This window comes from Xenopus laevis, chromosome 3L (genome assembly GCF_017654675.1).
Source record: "Xenopus laevis strain J_2021 chromosome 3L, Xenopus_laevis_v10.1, whole genome shotgun sequence".
Lineage (NCBI taxonomy): Eukaryota > Metazoa > Chordata > Amphibia > Anura > Pipidae > Xenopus > Xenopus laevis.
This window is the reverse complement of record NC_054375.1, coordinates 141,905,905-141,924,593: the sequence shown is the minus strand read 5'-3', so window position 1 is coordinate 141,924,593 and position 18,689 is coordinate 141,905,905. Positions and strand designations below refer to the sequence as shown.

The 18,689-nt window shown below is 42.7% G+C and overlaps 1 protein-coding gene across 1 annotated transcript; it reads right to left on the bottom strand.

Annotated features, from left to right (window-relative positions):
- Positions 1 to 1,295: 1,295 nt before the first annotated feature.
- On the bottom strand, positions 1,296 to 17,864 carry xab2.L (XPA binding protein 2 L homeolog). The gene is given in 19 exon segments (NM_001097094.1): positions 1,296 to 1,421; positions 2,471 to 2,577; positions 2,676 to 2,778; positions 2,948 to 3,125; positions 3,912 to 4,034; positions 5,953 to 6,143; positions 6,232 to 6,394; positions 7,568 to 7,681; positions 9,124 to 9,255; positions 9,368 to 9,499; positions 9,623 to 9,742; positions 11,106 to 11,257; positions 11,345 to 11,489; positions 11,616 to 11,780; positions 12,515 to 12,649; positions 14,238 to 14,435; positions 14,613 to 14,736; positions 14,821 to 14,969; positions 17,803 to 17,864. Coding segments are annotated over 19 exon segments (2,517 nt in total). The 5' UTR covers positions 17,827 to 17,864; the 3' UTR covers positions 1,296 to 1,359.
- Between the last annotated feature and the right edge of the window lie 825 nt (positions 17,865 to 18,689).

The following is an 18,689-nucleotide window of genomic DNA, read 5'->3' as shown; positions in this document are numbered from 1 at the left end:
GTAGTCTGAGTGAATATTGGATGTATAAGAAGCTAATGTGTATTTATATTGTGTGCTGTATAGCAAGGGATCAAAGGATATATTTTATAGACTGTACAGATTGTGTGTGTGTAACTTGGGGCAGTTTGACCTTTGTGGTCTGTTGGGAATAAGGAGCATTGGATACTCAGTGCCGCTTCTCATCTGCCAACCACAGTAAATCGGGTTATTACAATGTAAAAGTACAATTTAAACTTTTTTTACTTTGTATTACAATAAGCTTGTGTCTCCTTCTCCTCGTGTGACAGTTGGCGGGGGAATGTGCCTGTTCCGTTTCAGATTAAATCTTGCCTGTTTTCAATAGACTTTGAGGCTGAGGGAATCTAAGTAGCGTCAGAAGCTACAGGGAGAGAGTTGGGACATTTGCAACGAGTTTAACTAAATTGGCTAAGGCCATTTATTTGCTCAAAGTCTCAAAGTAAGGGGTAGAGATGATTCTTCCATTACTGGAGACCTAAGCGCTCGGGGCCCCCTTGATATATTCCAAGTAATGTAAGAGGACTTCATGATGTGGTTGATGGAGCCTGTAAAATCATGGAGCCTTCTGCTAATGAGAACTAGGCTCTGGTCAATAATACAACCTAAACCAGTGAGATCAAGCGCGACGTAGTGTGCCATCTTTCAAGGTCTTGTCTTCTTCATGGGGTTATGGATTTTTTTCTTCTTCTGTGCTTAAATCAGAGACACCACTGAAACTCTTATCCCCCTCCCACTACAGAGAGCACAAGTTACTTCTGCATGTCTACTGCAGTTTCCTAGAGCCTGGTTCAATCTTATTGGTTTTCTCAAGCATGAAACTAGCTACACCCTGTAGATTAGGGTTTTTTTTTGGCAACGAGCCATGCAGTGTTAGTACTAAATACACACCCAGTCTTGATGGAACCCAACAACCGATCCCCCTGGAAGAGCCTACCTGAAACACTAGCCATTCTTATTTCCCCCCAACAGAGAAACACACCACATATATTCACTTAATTTCCCTTCCTATAATTTATGGTAAGATTGTTCCTGCCCCTGAGGATCCATATCCTTCTTCCACCCCCCAAGAGACCTCTCTACACTATTTATAACACTGCTACTGCTGAATAATAAAGTGGCCGAGGGCTACGTGGAGCTGTCAGCGAGTCTGGACTCCACTGCTGACAATCCTCAGCCCTTAACACTTGTCTTGTATTTATAAAATATACATAGATTTATTATAAATATCTATATTAATGATTTTGCAATTATTTGTATATAAAAAGAATCAATGAGAATGGAAAACAAAAAGTTTGTCTGTTTTTATTTGCAATTTGTGCCGGGCAGTGGGGAGGGAGGGGATCAATCATCATTAATTCCAGAGAAAACGGAAGCTGGGACAGATTTCTGCTCAAGCTGGACTTCTGTGGGCAAAAAAAGAATCGAACGTTAAACAGATACAGAGCAACACAACACATTATCTCTTTGGGGTAAAATACCCAGAAAGCATCAGTGGGCAGAATATAATAGGGAGCCTGTGACTTCCTGGTCAGGATACAGCTTCAACCTACATGAATCTAATAAGTTTGTGAATGTAATAATCAACCATATCAGTCTATGTATAGCCAACCTTGTGTAATTAGGGTTGCCACCTTTTCTGGGAAAAAAATACCGGTCTTCCTATATATTTAACTTTTTTCCCTATTAATAACATTGGGATCAACCATCAATTTTACCGGGAAGGCCAGTAAAATACCGGCCAGGTGGCAACCCTATGTGTAATCCACCTACACGCCTGATACATTGCCACTAAAGCAGTAACAGTTCCCTCATCTCATAAGAACTTACAATTAGGGATGCAATGAATGGATTGAGCTAAACCCCCAGCGAAAGATTAGGCCGAATACCTAATTTCCAGGGGTGGGAAGGGGAAAATTAACAAAGATTTCCCTCCTCGCCCCTAATTTGCATATGCTAATTAGGATTCGGTTCAGCTGGGCAGAAGGATTAGGCTGAATCCGAATCCTCCTGAAAAAGGCCGAATCCTGGATTCCGTGCATCCCTACTTAAAATGGAGACTGAGCTGCAACTAATGAAACTAAAATTTTCGCGCCTGACATATCTATGGCGTCATTTAGATCAGGTTACATGGCTTTTTAGCAAGTGAGGAAATACAGGGTTATGGGAGATAGCTCATAGTACAAGTTGATCCAGGGACTGGTCCCATTGCCATTTTGGAGTCAGGAAGGAATTTTTTCCTCCTCTGAGACAAATTCGAGAGGCTTCAAATGGGTTTTTTATCTTCCTCTGGATCAACTGGCAGTTAGGCAGGTTATATATAGACATAAAATGTTGAACTTGATGGACGTGTGTCTTTTCAACCTAACTTACAGCTCAGATGTTTGCCAGGCCCTATACATAATACTGCCCAGCACAGATACCAATCTCGCAGCAACATTACCGCCATACTTACCGTCTGGTTCAAGCTCGTCCTCCGACTCGTCGTCCTCTCCAATGTTAATCTCGTCTGGATTGGACTGACGCGTTAGCTCTGCCAGTTCTGAACGGGAGGCGTCTGATCTGAGATGGAGAAAAAAAACAAAACAGGGTTCGGCTTAGAACTGGGAGAAAGGGGACACTTGCCAGACAGGTGCAATAGGAATATCCAGTCAACCAACCTGACAAAAAGGATCTTCTCCTTCATTTGAGGCTTATCTTTCTCGGCTTCGGCTGCAACGACTGCTGCTCTCTGCTCCAGCGCCTGCATTTCATCTGCCGGCTCTAAAACAGAAAAGCCATTAGGGAATACACACACAATTTTAGGGATCCCTGTCATTGATAAGGCTCATAAAACTGATCAGTAAGTTAGAAGGGACCCCAGGAAGAAAGAGGTTCGTGATGACAGTTGGAGCAGCATATACACAACAGCCCTGGGTTCCCAAAAATATACCCTTAGTCCCTTCACTGGCTCCTCCTTCTGCTCGCAGTTTCTGGGACACAAGGAATGTGCCCTGAGTGTTGTACTTGGCCTGCACGCTTCTTTTCACTCGCAGCATCTCCCGCAGCGTGTCTTCATTCCCGTGTCGCACTTCAAAGTCCCTCCATGTCTGCCAGAACCCAGCTGTGAGCTGCAGAGGTGAGAGATATGATCGCCAAGGTTATTAAAATTAGAATTGGCTCCAGAATGTGTGCGCTTTACATGGACTGAAAGCAGCCATGAGAAGGAATACACCCAATAGTGATGTCTCTTTCATTAAAAAGCGTACACACAGAATGCTAATGAGGGTGTTTTACTTGGTACACCCTGAAATCCTAAAGCCTGAGTTTTCTGCAGATCACTTTAGCCCAAGGTCAGTGATCCCCAACCAGTAGCTCGCGAGTAACATGTTGCTCTCAGGGTCCTCAAAGCAGGTGCTTCATTTTGAATTCTGAGCCTGAAAGCGAGTTTTAATTGCCAGCTACCAAATAGCCAATCACATCCCTTATTTGGCACCCCAAGGGACTTCTTCATGTTTGAGTTGCTCCCCAACTCGTTTTACATCTGAATGAGGCTCACAGGTAAAAAGGTTGGAGACCCCTGCCCTAGGCGATGCCGGATATATAATGACATCAAACTGGAAGACACAGGCCTGTCCATATACTACATAGATGTATTAGTTCGGAGGCATATTGTAAGCAGCAACAGCTCTTCTGTTGGGGTTATTTATAAACACTGGGCACATTTATACCTGGGCAGTAACCCATGGCAGCCAATCAGATGATTGTTTTCAGTGTTCAACCTGCAAGCTGGCTGAAAGAAGCTAATCACTAATTGGTTGCTATGGGTTACTGCCCAGGGGCCAATTTGCCCAGTGTTTATAAATGAGCCCTGTCTCTAGGAAAAGGGCAAAATGATGAGGCTGAATCTCACTCACCCGTGGATCACAGATCTGGGAGCAGTAAGAATAGATGGCTCTGGCTCTGTCAATCTCTCCCAGTTTGCACTCCATGTCGGCAAATCTCAAACACATCTCCCGGGACTGTTCATCTGGCAGCAGCTAAAGAAGCAGAAAGAGTTCATGATCAACTGTTTTGAGCCAATAAAGAACAATACAAGTCAGGCCATGGGTGTTCATCTTATTCCAGGTCACATGACCCTCAGCCATGACTCTTAAAACAAAGATTTTTAAGGTTCAAGTAAAGGTATGAGACCGGTTATCCAGAATGCTCGGGACCTGGCGTTTTCCAGATAATGGATCTTTCCATAATTTGGATCCTCATACCTTAAGTCTACTAGAAAATCATGTAAACATGAAATAAATCCAATAGGCTGGTTTTGCTTCCAATAAGGATTAATTATATCTTAGTTGGGATCAATTACAAACTACTGTTTTATTATTACAGAGAAAAAGGAAATAATTTTTTAAAATTTGGATAAAAAGGAGTCTGTGGCAGACGGCCTTTCCTTAAAGGAGAATTTAACAGTTTTCCAAAAAAAAACAAAAACCCTACCCCCCACCCCACGTAGACCCCCCTCCCACCCCCAGCCTAGCTGCCCCCCCCCCCCCCGGGGAAATGCTAGTAACTTTATTACCCCTCTGTGCAGATTCAGGCATCACAGTTGACAGCAGCCATTTTCCAGGTCTTCAGTAAGACGGAAGATGGCTGCTGTGAACTCTGATGCCTGAATCTGCCCCAAGGGGTAAGTAATAAGTTAGGGGCATTTCCCGGGGGGGGGGGTTGGTAAATGGTTGAATTCTCCTTTAAAGGGGTGATTCACCTTCCAACACTTTTTTCAGTTCAGTTGGTTTCAGATTGTTCACCAGAAATAAAGATTTTTTTTCAATTACTTTCCATTTTCTATGTGTGACTGTTTTTCTAATACTGTAGTGTAAAGTGTCATTTTTCACCTTCTAAAGCAGCTCGGGGGGGAGGGGTCTCTGACCCTGTAATCTATTCTAAACTGATACATTTAGTTGATACATTTCTTATCTTCGTCCCTGCTGAGCAGAATCTCTGAGTTTCATAAGGGCTAGTCCACACGGGGAGATAGCCACGCGTTTGCGGTCGCGGCGACAAAGCGCCACGCAGTCGCCGCGACCGGCGCAGGCGACAGTTTTGTATGGGCGCCTATGTAAAAACGCCTGTGCTAACCACACGAGGCGATGCGCTTTTCAACAGTCACCTGAAAAAGCCTGGGCGAGGCATTTTCAGGCGACTGTTGAAAAGCGCATCGCCTCGTGTGGTTAGCACAGGCGTTTTTACATAGGCGCCCATACAAAACTGTCGCCTGCGCCGGTCGCGGCGACTGGTGCGGCGCTTTGTCGCCGCGACCGCAAACGCGTGGCTATCTCCCCGTGTGGAATAGCCCTTAAAGGCAGCTGTTAGAATTAATACAATAGTTGTGAATATCCCAGAGATGCTGCTGAGAAATTAATCAACTTAATGGTTTCTGACAGTTTCCTAAGCCGAGCACCCTACTCTCCTGCTGATCTGTCTGAGTACTTTGCTGAGCTGACCGACAACTGAAAATGGCATTTATTTATACTTTTTGAAGAAACCGATAACGTTGATGGGGATATTAGGGGTTTCTGTATTATGTGGCCTCTTTATCAAATTTAGAAGCTGGAGGGGTCCCCTTAAAACTTAGATTTTGGAAAAACTGTAAAAAATTAAAAATGGAAAGTAATTGAAAAAGTCTGTATTTTTGGTAAACTATCTGAAACCAACTGAACTGGAAAAAAGTGTTGGAAGGTGAACAACACCTTTAATTTGGAGCTTTCAAGATAACAGGTTTCTGGATAATGGGTCCCATACCTTTTTGCAAGTTGGAAAAAGAATACACTGGAGGGTTGCAGGTTGGCTATCACTTACACAGCTAAAGCTCTTTTAAAACGTGGAGTTCTGCAACAAGTGGAATACCAAAAGATGCCCAACCTGCCCTAGTCTAGAGGTGGAATGGAGACAACTGGGTACCTCAATGGCGCGCTCGTAGATAGTGCGCGTGTGGGTGACCCCGTAGATTTCTGCAGCTCTCTTGATGTAAATATTGAACATCTCGTATTGTTCCCCTGTCTCCACAGCCTGCGTGGCTCGCTCGTATAAGGCCATGGCATGGCGAGCTAATCCGTGCTCTTCTTCCAGTTTGGCATAGAGAAGGAATATATCTGCCAGAGACCAAAGCAGATAACGTAATTTATACGCTCTTCAACTTCCCCTTTACTCCCTGCCACCAAGCACAGAGATTGATCTTACTTTTGGCAAACTTGCGTGGGCAGCCGTCCAGGGATTGCTCAAACAGATCTCGAGCTCGCTCCAGCTTTTTCCCTCCATAACGAGCAATGAACTTGGACAGGTAAGTACTCCATATGTCATAGACATTGGGCCACCGGAACAAGGCGATACCACGTTCATAGGCCTGGTGAAGAGGACAGGGTAATAAATGACAACATCTGTTTAAATCACCATGATGGCCTCCCTTTTTATAGGTTTCATGGGAAATTATCCAAATAACTATATGCTACCCTGCAGCTTTTATCCAAGTGAGCTTACAGGTTTAGTCTCACCTAATCTGCTGTCAAATCCCCTCCTATCAACTCCTACAGCCCTCCTATTGTGTTACATTCCCCTTACAAAATGCTTGCTGAACGTGTAATGTAATGGCCAAGGAGCAGGGGTTTATGACATTATTAGGGGTGTGTCCAGTTCATAATAGTTTCAGGTGTACTTATATAGACAAAAAATGCAATAGTACAACCCCCCCCCCTTTGCCTTCTCATAGGCTGTACAGAGAAAAACTTAAAAGATGCCCTAAGTATTGCCCTGTACAAAGCACAGCTCATAAGGGAAAGACAGCCCTCCAGGAAAAAAATAATCCATAAACACCATAAAAATTCATTGCCTTTCCTTATATTTAAAGGAACAGTTCAGTGTAAAAATAAAAATTGGGTAAATAAATAGGCTGTGCAAAATAAAAAATGTATCTAATATAGTTAGTTAGCCAAAAATGTAATGTATAAAGGCTGGAGTGATTGGATGTCTAACATAATAGCCAGAACACTACTTCCTGCTTTTCAGCTCTCTAACTCTGAGTTAGTCAGTGATTATAAGGGGGGCAACATGGGACATAACTGTTCACTGAGTTTGTAATTGATCCTCAGCATTCAGCTCAGATTCAAAAGCAACTGTTATGACCCATGTGCCCCCCCCCCCCCTCAAGTCACTGATTGGTTTATGCCTGGTAACCAATCAGCGGAAACCAAGAAAGATGCAAAGCAGGAAGTAGTGTTCTGTTACACATTAACTCACTCCAGCCTTTATACACAGCACAGCCTATCTATTTACCCAGTTTATATTTTTATACTGAACTGTTCCTTTAATGGCTAGATCTGCCTCTCCAACACCTGCTAATATTTCTTCTAATATTCTATAGGTGGTGTGTAGACAGCCAGGAATTATATTCTGACCTCTGTTTACACGTTTGTGTCCTACAGTCATACTGAAACCTGAATATCAGCTCATACTAAACCCTAAATAATCAATTACACAGGGCATTGGTTAATTGGCAGCATGAAGAGACACCTGCATATACCTTAAAGCTCTCCTCAAAGTAGTTGTGCTCCTCCAGGAACATGGCGTAATTGATGACAATTTGCGGAGTTGCGATATGCAGGTCAATTATCCGGTCGTACACGGCTTTTGTGGACTGTGAAGTAAAGATATTTACATTAAGGGTTTCCTTTGATTTTAAAGGGATTCCGTCATGATTTTTGTGATTTAGTTTTTATTTCTAAATGACACTGTTTACACTGCAAATAATTCACTCTACAATATAAAATTTCATTCCTGAACCAGCAAGTATATTTTTTTTAGTTGTAATATTGGTGTGTAGGTGCATCTCAGGTCATTTTGCCTGGTCATGTGCTTTCGGAAAGAGCCAGTGCTGCACTATGGAACTGCTTTCTGGCAGGCTGTTTCTCCTACTCAATGTAACTGAATGGAAGATATGGGTTTCTACTATTGAATGCTGTTCTTAGATCTACCAGGCAGCTGTTATCTTGTGTTAGGGAGCTGTTATCTGGTTACCTTCCTATTGATCTGTTGTTAGGCTGCGCTGGGGGAGGAGGGTGATATCACTCCAACTTGCAGTACAGCAGTAAAGAGTGACTGAAGTTTAAAAGAGCACAAGCCACATGACTGGGAGCACTTGGGAAACTGGTAATATGTCTAGCCTCATGTCAGATTGCAAAATTACATGTAAAAACATAGTTTTTGAAAAAACAGATTTCAGTGCAGAATTCTGCTGGAGCAGCACTATTAATTGATGTGTTTTGAAAAAAACAAAAAAAAAACAAAACACATTTTCCGATGACAGTATCCCTTTAAGAATACAGGTTAGTCTTTATCACGGAAAAACATTAATGAGGAATAGCACATGGCACTATATAGCTGTTAACTACAAATCCCATCATCCTCTGACAATTCTACAAATCAGCAACAAAATCAAAACAATAAATGGGTCTCTGATAGGGTTGCTACATTTTTAAAGAAACTTTACCAGCCAGTGGTGGGGGCGGGAACTAAAGGGACGGGCCTTGATGCAAAAAGGGGAGGTGGTGTGCCACAGAAGGGGGCGGGGCCAAGTCAAGTTTCCACCGGAGGGCTTTTGTAAAGGGTGTTACAAATTATCGGCAGCTACATTGGCGGTAAATTTGTAATACCGGCCCCAGCCCTGGCAGGTGTTTTACTGGCTAGGCAACCCTAGTCTCTGAACTTCTAGAAACACATATATATATCCGTAATTTCCTTTTTTTTTTTTTACGTAGATTCCACAGACTGAACGGAAACCATGATATTAAGAAGAACCATTTCTAAACTCCGCCCCGCAGGGTAATGCTACTGCTTCCCCACCTCGTTCCATTGTGAAGTGAAAGATTGCGGGATGTGAAGTCCCTCCCTAGAAAAGCAGAAGGACATCTAGTCCCAGAATCCATCACTTCACAATGGAACATGGTGAGGGGGTGGGGTTGGATCACTCTGTGAGCCTAAGGGAGGGGGAGGGCTGGTCTCTTCAAACAAAGAAACTGACACAGCAGTTTCTAACACAGGAAGTGTAAATAACTGACAGTTATCAATTACAGTGAGTACCTTAAAAGTGCCCAGGCTCTCCTCTAAGTCTGCCAACATGGACCAGACTCGCAGGGACTTGTACAGTCGGTTCTGGACTGGCTCTGAGGAATCAAAATATTCAGCCTTCCTTGCCGGCACAGCGGTGGCTTTCTGAAGAAACGAGAAGGAAGATTATTTAACTAAAAGCACATTATACAGAAGCTAATCAAGCAGGACCATTGAACCCCCAATTCTTAAGCCTTTGTCTCTTTAAATCTCTTACCCGTAGTATCTTAAGCGCCGCATCATAGTTTTCATGTCTCAGTTCCATCTCCCCAAACTGGCACCACACTGAGGCCAAGTCATCCACATGTGTGTATTGTACCAGCGTTGCCCTTTGCAGGATTGCCCGAGCCTGGCCCAACCAAACCAGAAGGTGTCAGCAGGTTGTATTTGGAGACAGAGATTTTTTTTAATAAAAAATACAATATTACCTATTGCTACTAAAACTTTATTAAAAAAAAAGGAAAATACTCACATCTTCGATCTGACCGTTTTCCTCATAGAATTTAGCAAATGATACCCAGAGACTGTTCGGTTTCCCAGTTGCCTTTGCAGGATCCACAGTCTGAACGGCTTCGGTGTACGTGTTTATTATCTGCAATGAAATGTTATCATCAGCACCTTATAGGATTTATCCACTGCAACATCTGCTATCCCACAGTCACACTCCCTTCCCAGAGACTATTATCCACTGTTACTATAGGCACCATCTCTCCCTACTATACCTGCTATCCCACAGTCACACTCCCTTCCCAGAGACTATTATCCACTGTTACTATAGACACCATTTCTCCCTACTATACCTGCTATCCCACAGTCACACTCCCTTCCCAGAGACTATTATCCCACTGCTACTATAGGCACCATCTCTCCCTACTATACCTGCTATCCCACAGTCACACTCCCTTCCCAGAGACTATTATCCACTGTTACTATAGGCACCATCTCTCCCTACTATACCTGCTATCCCACAGTCACACTCCCTTCCCAGAGACTATTATCCACTGTTACTATAGACACCATCTCTCCCTACTATACCTGCTATCCCACAGTCACACTCCCTTCCCAGAGACTATTATCCACTGTTACTATAGGCACCATCTCTCCCTACTATACCTGCTATCCCACAGTCACACTCCCTTCCCAGAGACTATTATACCACTGTTACTATAGACAACATCTCTCCCTACTATACCTGCTATCCCACAGTCACACTCCCTTCCCAGAGACTATTATACCACTGTTACTATAGACACCATCTCTCCCTACTATACCTGCTATCCCATAGTCACACTCCCTTCCCAGAGACTATTATCCCACTGTTACTATAGGCACCATCTCTCCCTACTATACCTGCTATCCCACAGTCACACTCCCTTCCCAGAGAGTATTATCCACTGTTACTATAGACACCATCTCTCCCTACTATACCTGCTATCCCACAGTCACACTCCCTTCCCAGAGACTATTATCCCACTGTTACTATAGGCACCATCTCTCCCTACTATACCTGCTATCCCACAGTCACACTCCCTTCCCAGAGACTATTATCCACTGTTACTATAGGCACCATCTCTCCCTACTATACCTGCTATCCCACAGTCACACTCCCTTCCCAGAGACTATTATTCCCACTGTTACTATAGACACCATCTCTCCCTACTATACCTGCTATCCCACAGTCACACTCCCTTCCCAGAGACTATTATCCCACTGTTACTATAGACACCATCTCTCCCTACTATACCTGCTATCCCACAGTCACACTCCCTTCCCAGAGACTATTATCCCACTGTTACTATAGGCACCATCTCTCCCTACTATACCTGCTATCCCACAGTCACACTCCCTTCCTAGAGACAATCATACCACTCTTACTATAGGCACCATCTCTCCCTTGGGGCAAAGCTTTTAGTCTCAATTGTGTGGTGCACGGAGAGAACTAGTAAACAGTGTACCTCGTGAGGCTTGTCTTTATATAGCTGAACCCGCTTGTGCCACTCATGAACATTGTGTGGGTTCTGTCGCAGTAACACAGCATTGAGTAAGAGTGGCCTGCGTTCTATCAGCTGCTCAAAACGAGCCAGTCTCAGTTCAAGATCCAAGTCATCTGAGGAGAGAGAAACGGCACACGTTTGTATGGGAGTGAATAAAAGTGCTGATGGGCATTAAAAAAATAAAAAGGACGGTTTCTTACCCTCATCCTCTTTACCCAGATCACTGACTGTCTCCATCTTTGCAGCAATGACACTCTCTTCAAACTGAGCATAGCTGTCAAACACTTGAGTGAAGTCTCTTACTGTCGTAACTGTCTGAATTGCTTCCTCATAGACATCTCGCGCCTTTGAGAAATGAGTAATAATTTACAAGTTAATAAATCAGAGGCCTTTACACAAGGGTTTACAAAGGAATCACAGAAGCAATTGCCAATATATAACATGATATAAAATTAGACATGAAATAGTTACCTTCTCAAAATGGCCACTGCGAGTGTGATATTCAGCCAGGGCGCACCACAGCTTGCCCCTCTGGTCTGTAAATCGTGTAAGTCCCCCTCTGATAATGGCTGCAGCGTCCAGTGATCGAACGGAGCCGGGATGTTGGGACAGAAGTGTGCAAAGCTGCTGCCATAGCTAGTGGGCATAATAGCGGCAAATGTCAACATTGTTTCTTAATTTAAAGAGGTAAAAACAACATCTCACTATTAAAGGGATTCTGTCATGATTTTTATGGTATAGTTTTTATGTCTAAATATACACTGAAAATAATTCACTCTATAATATAAAATTGAATTACTGAACCAGTAGGTGTATTTGTTTTAGTTGTAATATTGGTGTGTAGGTGCATCTCAGGTCATTTTGCCTGGTCATGTGCTTTCAGAAAGAGCCAGCACTTTAGGATGGAACTGCTTTCTCGCAGGCTGTTGTTTCTCCTACTCAATTTAACTGAATGTGTCGAAGTGGGACCTGGATTTTTACTATTGAGTGTTGTTCTTAGATCTACCAGGCAGCTGTTATCTTGTGTTAGGGAGCTGTTATCTGGTTACCTTCCCATTGTTCTGTTGTTAGGCTGCTGGGTGGATCGGAAAGGGAGGGGGGTGATATCACTCCAACTTGCAGTACAGCAGTAAAGAGTGAATGAAGTTTATCAGAGCACAAGTCACATGACTGGGGGCAGCTGGGAAACGGACAATATGTCTAACCCCATGTCAGATTTCAAAATTAAATATGAAGAAAGCGGTTTGCTCTTTTGAGAAACGTATTTCAGTGCAGAATTCTGCTGGAGCAGCACTATTAACTGATGCATTTTGAAGAAAAAAAAAAAAATCCCATGACAGTATCCCTTTAAGTATACCATTCTGACAAACCTGGTAATTGGACTTCCCTTCCTTTGAGACAAAACCATCCTGATTTACAATAGCTGCCAATCGGGAAGCTGCTTCATCCAGTCTGTCGATGGAACGGAGGTACTCTATGTACTCCTCTGCATTCTCTGGCGACAGCTACAATAAAAAGGTGGCACATTAACCTGGCTTCTTACAACCACCATAATGAAGGCACCGAGTTGGCTGCTAACTGGCCCGTGTGTAGGGATCTTAGATAGGACCTGCCTGACCGAATCTGGCTAAGCTCGAAAATCCCATTGGGTGAGCACTGTATCTGCACATTGATGCAACACTCATATGATGGGTCTTCACAGACCTCTGTATGATCGGATATTTGGCCCAACCCAATTTAATACAGCTTGTGGGTTGAAGGGGAGGAAGCCCTTTATCAGTCATATCATACAAACTACTTGGTGCTATTCATACTCAATCCAAAGTGGTGTATTAAACATACAGCCAAACCCCTGGTTTTAAGTTTCCCCACATTTTACATTATTTATTTGTGGTCCCAACAATTAGTAATGCATTTCAATGGGTGCATTTCCCTGGTTTTACATCATGTTTTCCTGGATTTTACATAAAAATGCTGCCCTGATGTTCCCAAAAATTGCTGTTTGTCCTCTGTTATTGGATATCATTAGTCAAGTAAAAATACTAACCAGATGTATATTTTGCCCTGGTTCTGTCTGTAAAAGGTCAATTCCAATTAGTCTCATACAGTCCTGCGCCAATCACTTATTGCTTTAGGTTATAATAATAATGTAATATTAATGCTGCAATGCTTAAAGGGATCCTGTCATCGGAAAACATGTTTTTTTCAAAACACATCAGTTAATAGTGCTGCTCCAGCAGAATTCTGCACTGAAATCCATTTCTCAAAAGAGCAAACAGATTTTTTTATATTCAATTTTAAAATCTGACATGGGGCTAGACATTTTGTCAATTTCCCAGCTGCCCCAGGTCATGTGACTTGGGCCTGCACTTTAGGAGAGAAATACTTTCTGGCAGGCTGCTGTTTTTCCTTCTCAATGTAACTGAATGTGTCTCAGTGGGACATGGGTTTTTACTATTGAGTGTTGTTCTTAGATCTACCAGGCAGCTGTTATCTTGTGTTAGGGAGCTGTTATCTGGTTACCTTCCCATTGTTCTTTTGTTTGGCTGCTGGGGGGGAAGGGAGGGGGGTGATTTCACTCCAACTTGCAGTACAGCAGTAAAGAGTGATTGAAGTTTATCAGAGCACAAGTCACATGACTTGGGGCAGCTGGGAAATTGACAATATGTCTAGCCCCATGTCAGATTTCAAAACTGAATATAAAAAAAATCTGTTTGCTCTTTTGAGAAATGGATTTCAGTGCAGAATTCTGCTGGAGCAGCACTATTAACTGATTCATTTTGAAAAAAAAAACATTTTTCCCATGACAGTATCCCTTTAACTCTTGTTATTAAAGCAGTAAATATTGTATTTCAAAGGAAAATTTACTTTTGTGCTTATATCCTTTAAGTCCTTTCAGTACTTTCAGAACAAATTTCCTTGATTTGACATCTTCCCAGATTTTACACAATTGCTTCCTGGTCTCCCTGAAAAACGTAAAATGTGGGCTTTCTACTGTATGTAAAATGAGATATTTAACACCACCAACAGTCTCGGAAGGGAGAGCTATAAATAACATCATCACATGCACAAACCACATGAAGTGTCTCTTACCTTGAGATATCTCCTATAGACCCTGACGGCGGTCTCGGGCAATGGATGGGCTCTTACAAAACGCAAGTAGAGGGGCCAGATACGGTGGTGTTGGGTGATGGGTAGAGCACGCAATGCTCGATCGAATGTCCTCCTGGCACGGGTAATTTTACATTGATCCATAAGAAACTGGCAATAATCCAACCAGATTCTGGGCATCTAAATAAAAAAAGCACATGAATAAGATTCGGGAAATGGAAGAAATTAACTTATGGCACATGTCCGTATAAGCCAGAAGAAGCCTGGCACAATGGATCAGAGTGAGGAAGACTTACAAAGCTATATGTGCACAAGAGTAAAAGAGATAAGAGTAGGGTGGATAAGGGGCTTCCTCACCTTGTGCATAAAGACAAGGGCTCGCTCATGGCAGTTATTCACTTCCTCAAAGGCCGGATCGGTGACACATCTCCTCTTGACTTGTTTTCGCCGCTGCTTCAGGTAAGCGTACCACAGCTTGTAACTGCAGGACAAACAGCAGAAGCATCAGCAGGTGGATCTGGCACATAATGTTTTCCTCTAACAGCTTCAATGCCCAAATACTCACCTTCCTGGCAGCTCCTTTAGCGCTCTCTCGTACACCAGGTTTAGTGCATGTGATGGGCCGGAAAGCTTGCTCTCTAGGTAGCGCATCCAGCACTTGACTGAATATGGGTTGCGCAGTATTTCTTCTTCATATTGCAAATCATCTTCCTCCTGTGTGCAGAATGCAGCTGTGAGTATTCACAAACCCTTACACATATCTGTATATACAGGCAATGGAGGGGCAGGCCAACTCTTCTACCAACATAGCACTACAAAATATACAGAATAGAGGGATCCACACTCTGCTGGCAGCTGGCAGAGGATGCTGGGAGTCGGCTTTGGGGGGACAGGTCCGAGCACAAATGACTGAATAACAACAGCACAGAGAGGGGAGCAGAATAATTGCTCCTGATCCAAACCTTGCTGCCAGCTGAAATGGAGTCATTAAGAGCTTACTTGCCCCATTAGAATGTGAGCCTTGTTGCCCAGTGACAACACTTTCCAGAATCACGCATGCAGTTATGCATACATACAGCAGTTAGAAGTAAATGACCCCTTAAAGGAACACCAAAACATTTAAAGTGTTTTAAAGGGGTTGTTCACCTTCAAACAACTAGTTGTTTTCAGACAGTTCAGAAATAAAGACGTTTTCCAATTATTTTCTATTTTCTAGGTCACCGGTTTTTCTAATATTGAAGTGTAAAGTTTAATTTTTCACCTTCTAAAGCAGCCGAGTTTTTAAACTGTTCTAAACGGATACATTTAGTTGATACATTTCTTATCTTTGTCCCTGCTGAGCAGAATCTCTGGGTTTCATTACAGGCAGCTGTTAGAATTGATACAATAGTTACTAATACTCCAGAGATGCTGCTGAGAAATGTATCAACTAAATGCTGCAAAATTGTAACAGTTCAGAGTCTGCACCTGAATTACTGAGCTGCCAGACTGAAACACCAGAGACAGGGACATTCAACTTTACACTTGGATTTTGGAAAAACAGTAAAAAATAAATAATGGAAAGTAATTTAAAAAAGTCTTTATTCCTGGGGAACAATCGGAAAACAGCTGAACTGACCCTTTAAAGTAATGAAAATATAATGCAGTGTTGCCCTGCACTGGTAAAACTGGTGTGTTTGCTTCAGAAACACTACTATTGTTTATATAAACAAACTGCTGTGTATTAATGGCGGAAATAGAAAAAAAAAAGTCTATATGGCACAGGTACAGGGCAGTGACACACACGAAGATTAGGGGAGATTTAGTAGCCGCCCGGCGCCAACTGCCTTTCCACCGGCTAGATGGCACTCGGAACGCTTCATTTTCCGTAGTCGCCCAAATTTGCCTCATGAGAAAACTTTGGAAAATGAGGCGCTCCGAGTGCCATTCTGCCGACGATTTAGGTTCTAGTCGGCGGGAAGGCTTTTCGGGGAGATTAGCCGCCGAAGAAGAGCAGATTTGTCACCAGGCGACTAAATCTCCCCGAATCTTTGTTTGTGTCTCTGGTCTAAATAGTGGATAAGAGATAACACCATTATGTTCTACAGAGCTTATCTGCTGTGTAACCTGAGGCTTTTCTCCTTTTAGGGTAAGTCCACACAGGGCATTTTGGGGAGATTTAGTCGCCTGGCGACTAATCGCCTCGTTTTTGCGGCGACCAAATCTCCCCAAAACAACGTCCTGTGTGAACTAACCCTAAATGGCTGCCCCCATGGCTACACAGCAGTGTATTTATATCAACAATAGTAGTGTTTCTAAAGCAAACACATCAGTGTTACCAGTACGGGGCAACCGTATATTATTACTTTAAAGGAACAGTTCAGTGTGAAAATAAAAACGGGGTAAATAAATAGACTGTGCAAAATAAAAAATGTTTCTAATAAAGTTAGTTTGCCAAAAATGTAATGTATAAAGGCTGGAGTGACTGGATGTGTAACATAATAGCCAGAACACTACTTTAAGCTCTCTAACTCTGAGTTAGTCAGCGACTATAAGGGGACCCACATGGACATAACTGTTCAGTAAGTTTGTAATTGATCCTCAGCATTCAGCTCAGATTCAAAAGCAACAGTTATGACCCATGTGCCCCCCCCCGCAAGTATCGGATTGGTTACTGCCTGGTAACCAATCAGTGTAAACCAAGAGAGCTGCAAAGCAGGAAGTAGTGTTCTGGCTATTATGTTACACATCCAGTCACTCCAGGCTTTATACATTACATTTTTGGCTAACTAACTATATTAGAAACATTTTTTTATTTTGCACAGCCTATCTATTTAGCCAGTTTTTATTTTTACACTGGACAATTCATTTAAAACACCTTTTTAATGTTACCGTTCCTTTAAATAAACCTTTAATATAATGTAAAGGGTGATATTCTGAGACAATTTGCAATTGGTTTCAATTTTTTTTTTTTTATTATTTGTCGTTTTTGTGTTATTTAGCTTTTTATTCAGCAGCTTGAAATTTCAACCATCTGGTTTCTAGGTTCCAAATTCCCCTAGCAACCATGCCCAGATTTGAATAAGGAGACTGGAATAGGAATAGGGCCTGGACAGAAATACAAAGCAGCAACAACAATCAGTGTGTAGCTTTACAACTAATTTGCTTCTAGATGGGGTCAGTGACCCCAGTTTTAAAGAGTCAGAAATCGTTCAAAAACCATAAAAAAGACACAATGAAGACCAATTGAAAAGTAGCCCTTATAGAAGATAATAAAGGGTAACTCTACGTGAAATAGCCCTTTAATAATCCTATAAAATGTCAGATGAGCGCTCAGACCCCCCAGTGGTGTAAATATCTCTGGAATCTCAGCCGTAAAGCAACACAGGGCTGCCGTACAGCAGATGAGAAAGTGTATTATTCAAAGAAGACCCGCACAGACACGTTTAGGCAAATCAATACAAGAGCAGAGAGAATAAAGCGTGTATTGATGGACACCAGGAAGCCGGCGCTTCCCCCACACACATTCTATGAACACAAATCCGGGACAGAGCCACGTTCCACTTACGATTAATATATGTTTATCCGGCATCTTCCGTCTCGCAGCTCCAGACACACGGCGCAAAATCGTCACAGCCGGGTACTAGCGGCGCTTCGTACGCAAAGGAGAATACGTCATCACGTGCGCGCGCGGTTTTTTTTTCCTCCAGCGTGAACTCGGCTGCCATATTGGTTGAGGCGGTTGTCGCTGTTGGCATAGTGACAGCTTCCTCAATACAGTACTTACCTTTCTTCCTCGGATCCTTTTGGAGTGGACTCAGCTCCTACTTCAGTGTAACTTGGCTCCTACTTCAGCAGCTTAAGGGGGTCCCGGCTGATCCAGGAAATGCAGCACGGCCGGGCACCTCTTAAAGGGGCTGTTCACCTTCCAACACTTTTTTTCAGTTCAGTTGGTTTCAGATAGTTCACCAGAAATAAATACTTTTTCCAAATAACTTTCTATTTTTTATGTTAATATTGAGGCGTAAGTGTAATTTTTTACATTTCTAAAGCAGCTTTGCGAGGGAGGGTCGCTGACCCTGTAACCGGTTCTAAATTGATACATTTAGTTGATACATTTCTTATCTTTGTCCCTGCTGAGCAGAATCCCTGAATTTCGTTAAAGGGGAACGCAACACAAACATAACTTTGTAAAAAGTAAACATAATTTCAAGCAACTGTGCAATATAATTTTTATTTTGCAGTCAATCCTGCACAACATGTTTCGGCTACAACAGCCTTCATCAGGTGCATGCACCTGATGAAGGCTGTTGTAGCCGAAACATTTTGTGCAGGATTGTCTGCAAAATAAAAATGAAAACCTTTTAAAACATAATGGTGTGCTCTCCGGCTATTTTTCGATTTACTTGGAATCCTTGCAGTCTGGCACGGGGACTGTGGCTTGTTGAGAAGCAC